This window comes from Limulus polyphemus, unplaced genomic scaffold, assembly GCF_000517525.1.
Source record: "Limulus polyphemus unplaced genomic scaffold, Limulus_polyphemus-2.1.2 Scaffold2436, whole genome shotgun sequence".
Lineage (NCBI taxonomy): Eukaryota > Metazoa > Arthropoda > Merostomata > Xiphosura > Limulidae > Limulus > Limulus polyphemus.
The window spans coordinates 130,913-142,977 of NW_013668046.1; the positions used below are offsets into that span (position 1 = coordinate 130,913).

Here is a 12,065-nt window from a genome sequence, read left to right on the forward strand (position 1 = left end):
CACCGCCAACTCTTGGGCTACCCTTTTACCAACGAATAGTGGGATTGACCGTCACAATATAACACCCCCACGGCTGAAAGGGCGAGCATGTTTGGTGTGACGGGGATTCGAACCCGCGACCCTCAGATTGCGAGTCGAGTGCCCTAACCACCTGGCCATGCTGGGGCCCTTACTATAAAGTTGATTTGCTTTCTGCTATTCGTCTGGAGACCAACCTTTAGATTTTACGCAGCACGGCCTGCAAGTCAGTTGAGAATGGTATGTTGTTGGCACTGCGTATTTGTGGTTTATTGCTTTCATCACTACAGAGGAAAGTTTGCTTTATGACTTTCAGTTCCATCTTTATGCTATTTGTGGATGCTTGAATGCTCAACCAGCCTTATGCAGAATGTTGTTGCTCCACAATATGATGAATGTCCAACCAGCTTTATCGCCATCTATAGTGTAAATACCATCTGTGGCTACGACAATAAGTGACTGTCCACCATAGCCTTCAAATAGGTGCTGACAGGCTTTTTCTGCTTCACCTCCTGACCTGTCTCTATATTGTCTGTTTAGGCTGATTTCCACAGATCCAAATGACGCCAGAGATTTATTCCACGTGGGAGTACCTGAGATCTGGTAGTGACCATTATCTGAGTGGTGTCTTATTCACCCATGACTCTCTCCTCAAGTGCCTTTTAGGTAATATCCTTTTTGTTTGGTGTCTGCAGGATCGTTGTGAAGTTATAATATCCAAATTTAAATGGGCAGTGGCACTATCGTGGGATGCATGGTCTATGGTCTGTACTCTGCAATTCCCTGAAGATGAATTTTGCTGTTGGTTCTCTGCGGTACTGCTGAGGTTTGTGAAGTTTAGTAGGAGTAACCAGCTTTAAACAGGCATCTTATATCTTTTCATTTTTATCTAGCTGTGTGACACTCATACTGATCATCGGTAGTGCATAATCTAGGATATAACAGATAAGACCTTAGTAAAACATAAGCAGATGATGTTCTTCAGCTCTATTTCCTGTTGCAGCTTTCAGTGCATTGATGGCTTTAGCAGCTTTGGTTACCACATTGTTACCTGTGTCTTTAGTGTCTCTTCCATAGGGATGGAAGTTTCCGCAAAGAATAGTGATGATTTGTTCTCATCAACATGTTTGTTGTTGAGTGTGCAGAACATAGTTGTGGATTAGGCAGAATTTATCACCATTTTTGCATCATTACATCATTTGTTCTCCTTGCTGGTTGCATTTTGTTTTCTATGTTAGCTTTACTAGAGCTTCCGCTATACACTAGAATGCGTCAGCAAAGGTTAATACATGTCATCTAAACATGGCTGTCAAGGAGGGCTAGATTCGTGTTGCTGATGTTGCAAATAACAGGAGAAGGTGGCGATTATTGAGGTAAACCGGTATAGATGGTGATACAGTCTGATTGCCAGCTTCATGGTGCATCTTCTGGTAGTTAGTGCAGCTACGACCTTAAACATATTACAATGAAGCCTATTCTGAGTATTCTGTAATAAAGAATGAGCAGCTGGAATCTGATGTAGGCATCTTCCTGACTTAAAGCTACTGCCAATGTGTTCTAACCTCTGACAAGTTTCAAAGCCTTCTTTCTCTGGGATCTTGCCATTGGTGTCTTGTAAAACAATGATTCTATGACCTTTAAGACGAGAGTGGTCCTTCAAGCGGCTTAGGTAAGGATTTGATAAAGATATCATTCCATATATGGTTCATGTTACCTGTTGTCCAGCTACATTGATAATCTGACATTAGCTTCAACTGGTTGGCTTCTGTAAGCTTCTTAAAGGTAAAGGTTCTTAGACCATCCAGACTTGGAGCTCCATCTTCTTTTAAATATATTTATGGCTCTGTGTATGCCGCCCAAAATAACTATGGCTCCCATATCTGTATATCGTTAGATAGAAGTTGCTATACTGTTTTATTGCATGGAAAAACACTGAAAATAAAAACCTGCCCTTCATATTTTAAAATAATATAAGTTCTTTCAGGCAAATATTTACCTTAAATATTTATCACAGAACAAGAAACTTAACGACCCTAAATGTTTTCAGGAGATATATCTTCTTTCCATCTAATTCACCTCAAAGGTAAAAACCATACAAAAATATTTAAGCTAAATATAATATCTGCTATAATGAATTTGATAATATCTTTATAACACTAGAATTCGATGCACAGCGCCAATTGCTCAATGTACAGCTTTGTGCTAAAACAAATACCAACTTACAGTATCTGTAAAAATCACCAGTATGTTACCAAAAGACTTAGAAAAAATATTACTGCACTGTTCATACTGGCCTGATAATCCTTAATGTAAAGATCAGTTCTAGATTCGCTGCGATATAACAGCGCTTTATGTAAGGATCACTATTAAGGTTTCATGTAAAAAATAGATAAGAAAGATAATACTGAAAGCAACAATATTTTTGATAAATACCGACCTTACTCTAAAATAAAATAGACCTCACTGGGTTAATAGTGACATTAAAAAATTCATTACTTTTGTGATGCAGTTAAAGTGTTTAAAACAAATTTCAACACAATTAGGGTCATGCTAACATGACAAACGTTTAAGAAAAGCATCAGTTGCATTACGTTTAAATTTATATTAAAATATCTGAAGACAAGTTTAATCCAATTAGGCTATGGTATCTAAGAAATACACAAGGTTTATAATTATGTTAAAAAAGTTTTATTTTAATTCAAAACTACACAACAGGCAAACTGTGCCCTGTTCACCATAGGGAATTGAACCTCGGATTTTAGCACTGCAAAGTCCGTAAACTTACCACTGGTCTGCCCCCAGTGGCACAGCGGTACGTATTCGGACGTACAACGCTAGAAACCGGGTTTAGATACCCATGGTGGGCAAAGCACAGATAGCCCTTTATGTAGCTTTGGGCTTAATAGCAAAAAACAAACCAACCACTGTTCCACTGGTGGAAATTATATTAATGCATGAATCTTTAGAATTCAACTTAGCCCAACTAAACTCATAGCGACATGACAGCATTTGAGAAAATCATCAACTTTACTACAATTATAATGATATTAAAGCAGTTAGAATAAAATTAATTTCAACAAAATTGAGCAAAAAACACAACATTTACTGTTTATAACGAAATGAAAAATATTAAAGATAAATATTAATCCAATGTCCCCAATGTTGCCCCCCGGTGGCGCAGCGATATGTCTCCAGAATTGCAATGGTTGAAACTGGGTTTCGATACCCGTGGTGGGCAGAGCACAAATAGCCCATTGTGTAGCTTAGTGCTTAACTTCAAACAAACAAATCCTAATATTGTGTTATGACTTTAACTAAACAACTGCTTTTACAGGTATGTTAAAACTGTGATGTAAAAATTATTTCTATTACTTATCATATAACGTTATGAATCAAATCTTTTTCATCTATGCAAGTATTATAACATGATTTATCAAGAAGAGGGTGCCATAGATCAACAAAAATCAGTTACAGTAAAAAATAAGAAAATATTTTGTTTCATATTTTAGCCCAATACGCAAGGACTATCTGCACATAGCCATCCTGGTTTTAAATTGATAGTCAGGAGGGAAGAGAGCTAGTTAACAGCACCTACACCAAATTCGGAGCTACTATTTTCTGACCGAATAATGGTTCTTGACCGTCAGTCACTCTTATAGAGTAGCCAGTGCGAAGCACGTATTTTTGTGCAGCAACACGACGCGAAACACAACTACTTAACTATGTCTAACCCAAAGAATATGTCGTTGTTGTTATTTTAGTTCACAGCTGCACAATGAGCTATCTGCGTGATTCCGGAATCGAACTCCGAATTTTAGCTTTCAAATCTCTAGACCTTGTTGCTGAGCAATCAAGGAACAAAAACCCCAAAAGCTCGTGCCTTTTCAAGAAACGATGGAGACATAGCCTTTTGAATTGTGTTTTTATTTCATTTTATATAGAATTTTAAATAAAGCTAACGAATATTTGTCTTGATAAAATAATGTTTCAAAGAAAGATCTAATATTGTTGTTTGATATTTTTACTAGTACAGTAATAAGAAAATGAGACATTTTAAAAATAAGATATTGACCAGGAGGTTTTAATTATAATATAATAATAATGTTTTGCAAAATTCTGTTTAAACCAGTTTAATATTATGCTCTTTTTTTTCAGAGAAATTTCAGATAAGTGAACATTTGTTATATTTATATAATTCAATGGTAATATATATTGTTAATATCATATCGGTTCTGTCAGTTTCTTCATTGCACTTGTAGAATGACATTGATAATATACCATACAATCGATTATTAACCATCACCGGCCATAATATTGACTTCTTGGGACTTAATATTGAGGAATCTACAGTAAGGGAAGAACAGATGAAAAAATGTATATCTGTTTCATCATTATATTCATGTTTGCATTTTTTTAGCACTGCCATCGCTACATCATTTTATAGGTATAAATGTTTTTATTACTTGTTTTGTGACGTTTTTTACCCTGACTGAAAGTCAGTGGATTCTATGAATGTGTGTAATAAAATTTCTTATCATGTGTATTGATTTTGTTTACTCCTTCACTTCATATATAATATAGGGGTTGGCTTCCTAAAGACACCGATTGTATAGTGTACAAAGCATTGAGTATTCTATTCTACATGTTACGGTCACCTAATGTTCATCTATTATTAGCTGGTAATTCCTATTTCATCCTGTACTTGAGTTTTTAAAGGAACACCAGCTCTCTGTAAAAAAGCTAACTTCAAGGGGTAATGATGGCATTGTTTACACTAGAATTATGATTTATTATTTTAAGCTTATATTAGCGTGCTTAATGATAGCTTATTCCCAAGTAATCTTAAAATGGTTTTCCGTCATACCAAAACCATTGCGAAAACTTCACACATTTTTTGCCTAACGTGTAAAAAGATAAAAGAAAGATGAACACTTTGGCTTTTTAGCTAGTTCCCAGTTCTCCACTTTTCAATGATACTGGGAGTCTCACAAGCTATGAAACACTCAATAATAACAATTAGGTACTCAAATAATGTTATAACTCAACTTTAGCAGTTATCTGTAAGCATCGTAAGGTAATAGATTGAATGCGGCAGCCATTTTTTCTCAGCTAATCATTACCGAGTTTAGTGATTAAAGAACCGCTTTAGGCACAAATTATTTCCACTGGGCCCATCATAGTAAGATAAAATCAAGAAAAAAGAAGCCATTACAAGCATGAAGACGCAATATCAGATCTACTAGAGCTTTCTACAAAAATAGTAAAATAAAAAAATGTAACACATTTTACTTGTATGCATATGATGACGAGGTTAAAAAGTAGGTAAGAGTTTATTGTACAGTTTTGGTCAAAATGTTTGCATAGTTTGTCACAAATAAAATCATTATTATTAAGATGGAATACAAATACACTTAGTGCTGTCAAACTGAGAAATACATGTTATATAGAACATGTACCTATGTAATTTGTATAATGATACAGATTCTATGGACGTCATGAACGATTTATTCGAACAGCAAACAATTTTATCAGACACCTGTAGAAAGATGTGTAATTCAGCATTTCACCTATCGCAATAAAACCTTACCAAAACGTATATAATGACAAAATATAACATCAAATTATTATAAGTAGCATCTGTAACCTTATATCAGTTCATATTAAACATTTAGTACTTGGTTGGTCCTCTTCATATTCTAATAACCTCCGCAAGGCGACGTGGCATGCTGTTGATGAGGTTATTGATGTAATCCACCGTGATTTTTCCAACTTGTCACTAGGAGGCGCTGCAACTCAGCTACAATACCTAGTTTAGGGCCGTGTTTAGCAATTTTCCGGCTCAGTTCTGCCTAAAGTTCTTAATGGGATTACAAACTAAAAACTTTGCTGGTCTTGGCAATCTTGTAACGTCCTCCTAGTTCAGATAATCCTGTACAATACGTGCACTATTGGCAGTGGCATTGTCATCCTGGAACAAAACGTTATTGCCAAACCTTTCCCTAGCATATGGCATAAATATCGTCTCCATGTGATGCCTGTAGAAAGCGCCATTGACGTTTCCCTGATAGATATAAAGAACAATTTATCCACCATGATGAATAGCTGCCCAAACATGTAATGCACCACCTTCTATGTGTTCCCTGTGAGGAAGACAATCTTCCCTCACCTGTTCTCCAGGCAAACGACGATCACGAATTCTACCGCCAGCTTTAACAAGCTGGAAACAGGACTAATCTGAAAAGACGACATGTCGTCAGTGTCCTAACTGTAAGTTGGCATGCTGTTTTGCCCAAGTAACACGGTGACGGCGGTGAAATCTGGTTAATAACGGTCTACAGAAAAACCTTCTTGCAAAATGACTTCATTTAGTTAGTCTCCTATTCACTGTTCTTCTAGATACCCTGTAGTGAATGTTTTCATGCTATTCTTGTCATAAGGTGTTTCAAAATTTCCTACGACCTTAACGGGTTAACCTGATCAAAACATGGCCATCTCGGGAAGTAGTTTTTCAGCGTCTAGCGTTATACTTTCCTGGAAGAACGGTTCCTATAGTCCGATGACGTTTCAGGATTCTGGATACAGTACGCTAGTAGTACCTTACTGTTTTAGCAATGTCCGTTTGCTACATATCACTTCTGAACTGTCGAACAATTTGATACCTTATTACTTCTGGCACGTGACGAGGCATGACTCTACATCAAGTACAGAGAAAATGTCTGAACAAAGCGTTGATTTGTTTCGAAAAAGTTTATTCCAAAAGCACACCTTTTTACACAAAACAGGTGTGTATGTGTGTTTTGACGAACAAATGCTCAAAACAACTTATACAGGCCAGAATAACAACTCGTACATATTTGTACGATCAAACGCTACCTTCTGTGTTACCACTCAGACACTTACTCAATAACTACTCCATGCATGTAGACAATAACGTCAATATAGAACAGTATGCAAACATTTGGGCCAAGACTGTATTAACATTTTAACAAATCATTTAATGTAACAGGTTTTTCGATAGGCTTGTACAAGAGTATAACATTCAAGATGGAGATCAGAACTTTAAATTAACAATGAAAAATATAACAACGATAGTAAATAACGATTTTTATAGATGTGTAATTATCTAAAAACACATAGAAAGAAAGGTTAGACTTCTTAAGTTTTTGTTTTGTTTTGTTTTAGATGACTTTACGTGTTTCACTTTTTACTAGACGGAAATTGAATTGTCAATTTCATACTGCTTCGGTTATTTTACCTATTTATGGGTTGGAAACTGTTCATACTTGAATCGTAGAGTAACTAAATCCTTCCTCACATTAGATCTATTGCGAAAATGAAAAAAAATGTACCTGGTGTTTTTGCCTAATGAATATCAAAAGACATTTGCAAAAGAATAAAGGTAGTATATTTGAACATTTTACGAGTGATATCTGAGCTTTTCTTAGTACATAAGATTAAAACGATATAACAAATGATTGCAAATGTTCACTTTTTAATTATGAAAAAAGGCGTAAATCGTTAGCAACAAATACTTATTTCATACAAAATCTTCAGTAAAAAACGTTTATATTAATGTATCCTTTCTCATCTGACTTACCTTACTGGATCCGAGATTAAATTAAAATCACGTTCCTGGCAGCTACTAGATGGCACCCTAGTACTTGATCTAACGGGATTTGCACATAGTTCACCATAAGATTCCCTGATAAAAAAAGGGGGAGGGAATAGCAAAATTAGTTATGTATAATGTTAACGATGATTGGTTGAGCCATTAATAGATGCATATTCAAATTTACACTTTCTTTACACTTTAGGTATTCTGAAATGATGAATGGGTAGATCGAAGCAAGAGCGGGTTTATTCTGTTATTTATTGTACTGTAAACAAACCAAACTGGTAGGTTGGGGGAATCGAAGAAGGAAAGATTTCCACGTCATTATTTTTACAGGTATACGATAAATAATCTATGGCCGTCGATGTGTTGAACAAAGATTTGTATTATGTCCATTAATATAGAGTGTAATTAAATTAGAGAAGTAGGTGGGTAAGTGAGAAAAGAGAGAAATTTCTACTTTATCGATGTTGTTTACTAGAAATAAACAAAAGAAAATAATAGAACGGAATGAAAATCAATTAAAATGCCATTCTTTAACAAAAGCTTTTGCACAATACATGTGAGTTGAAAAATGTTTTTAGTAGCAAAGAAAACAAACTTCATTTCAGGATACGTTGAATCCAGTATTCATAATAATTACAAAAATATTAATAAAAATTATCTTTTCAAGTAGCCACCTATTTTTAGTATTTTCAGGAGCTTGAGAGCTCATAATATCATATATTATGTATATCATATCTCTAGTAGTTTGCTAATAGAATATATTTATAGGAAAGTTAAGAAAGTATTCTGTAAACGATACTTCTAACAGATGATATTTCTTTGTAAACATCTGTTAGTTTCTGCTCCTTAAAGTGATCAGATTGCCACAGATCTATTAACATTCTAATTCAATGTCCCCAAAGAAGAACAGACCTATCACCTTTTATCAGAAAATGCTACTTTTCCATTCCCTCTATTAATTAGATTTGTCATGCTTTTATTGAAAGTTGTAGTTTCCTCTTTCCCTTTGTATTAAATAACCAGAAACCTTTTTACTGAAACCTTAATTTCTGTTCTTCATCACATGGTTGGATTAGGATATTTTTTAAGGAAGTTCTTATCGATGAAGAGGTTGAATTAGAAACACTTTTACTGAAAGTGTTAGGTTTTCTTACACAACCAATCACAGAAAAGACACCACTTCACTAAAATTTCAATTTTCTGTGTTTTAGGATGATAAAATTTTGTTCGCTTTTACTAAACTTTTGTTTCTTTCACAAATCAGACCAAGCTCCGTTTGATTGAAATTCATAGCCAACTGATCCAGCCAAGAACTCGCTCACTGTGAACTTGTTAATTTCTCAATACTCACACATAGTGAATAGAAGCTGAACCCAGTGATCAATAAAAATAATTCAGGACTATCTTGCGACTTTTTGTGAGGATTTTATGGCTTAGTTACTACAGTAGTTGTAATAAAATGAAACTTACCACGTTTTTATTCGAACATTGTTTTGTTCATCTGAAGACCTGAAACCAGTGTTGTTAACTCCTTTAGCCTGTGAAAGTCGCCATCCTGTGGTTGTTTTTTCCAAATAGTTTCTGTCCGTTGAACAATTAACAGCTGAGCAAGTTTCCTGATTATGTTGTTTATTTAATATTTTAACATCGTAATTTGGGTCTGTATAGCCACCATAGTTCAAGTCACTAACTGGAGACTGCCTGTGCTTGAAAGAGTCTTTCAAACCGCCCGAATGACTTTTAATGTATACAAATCTATCCGAGTAATATCTGATACAGTTTTGGGTTCCTCCCACACCTGGAGATACCTCGGTCTCACACATAGCACATGAAGAGAAGGATCCTTTAGTACGGGCGTAATAAAAATTGGAAGAACCTGAAGAAATACAAATAACAGAAAAAAACGAAAAGTTTTGAAAACATTTCATGTAATAAATCATTTATAATTTTTATAAAAGAAAAACTGAGTATCAATCAGTTATAAAATCTTTGAGCTAAAACATTTTTGAGAGGCATCCCTTTTTACAGTTTTTTTGTTTCTTTGTAATTAAGCACAAAGCTACACAATGGGCTATCTGTGCTCTGCCCACCACGAGTATCGAAACCCGGATTCTAGCGTCGTCCACAGCTATACCGCTGTGCCACTGGGAGGCCCCTTTTTACAGAGGAATCTAAACTTATTAAAAGTATAATTCATCGGCTACTCATACAGAGAAGGGCACGTGTATATTGATGTAATCTGTATATTGAAAAGAAAAAAAAACACACGTAATTATCACATAAAAGCTAGCGTGTTTCATCGACAGAAATACTGACACATGTCATACAGTTTGAAAAATTCATTAGAATAGTAAATTCATCTCATTTTATATGGTAAAAGCTATTTAAAATTTAATAGGAAATATTAAAACTGTAGTTACACGAATTATTGTTTATTCCAAACTTATAATTTTAAGAAATTATTTAGTAATGATAAAACCTTGCTTAAACTAGAAACTACACTCTGAGAGTGTTTATCTGAGCACGTGGCTCGAGACTTGCATCACTATGAAAGTGAATAGTGAGCAGGAAGCGAAGTCTTCTCACGTTACCAGTGTGTCTATAGACACCGAGCTGCCGAAGTAGGGAATTCAGATTTACTGTTCAGTTCTATACCACGGAAACGCGAGGAGCAAAACAGGACTCACTTGTGATACCAATTACTAGTAACTGAGTTTCAAGTCTATTCAAAACTTATATCTTCCTAGACATACAAGACGAACATGCTTTCTAAAATTGTGTTTAGCTTGGCGAAAACAGACAGACAAAGTGAACTCCACTTTAGACTTGTGAACAACCCTGAATGGAACTGTTTAGATAACCATATTCTCAATTCTGATTTTGCCATTTATATATAACTACTTGTGATTAACCCAGTAACAAGAAAAAAATAAACTTAAATAGCTTAATAGCTGGTTCTGTTTATTTTTCACAGTGAATTATGTACGAATGTCAAGTAAAACTTTGAAATTTGATAGTTAAGCAAAATATCATATTTGTTCCTGTTGTTTTAAATTACTCTGAGAAAGCAGTACAAATTTGGATATTTCCAAAGCTGCCTCTATCTATTTCTCTGCTCATAATTAGATCATGTATGTATTTCAAACTTACACAACACGATAATTGATGTTGTTTGTAACTGGGAACTGAGACATAATATTTAACTCAAAGAGAAACACTTGCTATTCAGAATATCAAATATTTTATAGCCATCTGGTTTTAGGTTTTTACTCGTACTTGCAAAAATGGGGTTAAGATTCAGGATTAAACCATCTTGATCGGAGGTAGATGCTATTTTGTGCGAACGAATAAAGAACGAATTAAATAAATAAATATAGCCTAATGAGTAGGATGGAGGGCCACCGAAACGTGTAGAGTTTTTATATGGCTGTGCCCACTTTTTAGTAACACTAATTTTATTGTGCAAAAATTCAACGTTGTATTTTCCTTCTTAATATTTTATACGGTGCATTTACGCTATATACAACATATGCATAGTTAAAACGTAATTTTTTTCTCAAAAACCATGAAAGTTATACTTATTTTTCAATAAAAAAAACACTGAAAAAAAAGATTTTAAAACTTATTTATTCCTATAAATTCTACAATTTTATTTAAAATCTCATGTTCGTGTAAGCCATATTTTTATCAGTTTTAAAGAAAGGACTAACACTTAGCTGTGTGTAAATGAACATGTTCACGATTTACACAGGTCTCCTCGAATTAGCGGTTCATTCTCCTTTTTTGTGCGTAGGAGAAAAATGTTTCGGACCGGTTTTTACCGACACTGCAATAAATTTGTTTGCTATTTCATTTCGCGCAATTATTTAAAATTTCGTCCCTGATTTTGAAGCGATAGACTAGAGAAAAGGCAGCTAGTCAACACTACCTATCGCTAACTCTTGAACTACTCTTGTCCGACTGATTGATTTGAATTTTATTGTCACTCTTATAACATATCCACGACCCTAAAGTGTATAGCGCGAAAATAGGGTGCGAAACATGGATTTTGTAGTTCCGTACGCTATTCATTGGGTCGCGTTGGCCCATATTACAACAAGACTTGTGGCCGAAACGTTTCTACAACGCTATTCATTGGGTCGCGTTGGCCCATATTACAACAAGACTTGTGGCCGAAACGCTTCTACAACGCTATTCACTCCACAAGTCTTGTTGTAATATTGGCCAACGCGCACCAACGCGACCCAATGAATAGCGTTGTAGAAGCGTTTCGGGGTTCCGTATTACAACAAGACTTGTAGCCGAAATGCTTCTACAACGCTATTCATTGGGTCGCGTTGGCCCATATTACAAGAAGACTTGTGGCCGAAACGCTTCTACAACGCTATTTATTGGGTCGCGTTGTTCCGTATTACAACAAGACTTGTAG

General features: G+C 35.1%; 1 protein-coding gene across 1 annotated transcript in view; it reads right to left on the reverse strand.

Moving 5' to 3' along the window:
• The window catches only part of LOC106466950, a 77,246-nt gene that overhangs the window by 54,908 nt on the left and 10,273 nt on the right, over positions 1 to 12,065 (reverse strand). Inside the window, exons 3-4 of the mRNA XM_022395045.1 lie at positions 9,107 to 9,512; positions 7,616 to 7,720 (exon numbers count right to left, since the gene is read on the reverse strand). Coding sequence (XP_022250753.1) covers positions 7,616 to 7,720; positions 9,107 to 9,512 — 511 coding nt within the window. The remainder of the gene's footprint in view (positions 1 to 7,615; positions 7,721 to 9,106; positions 9,513 to 12,065) is intronic.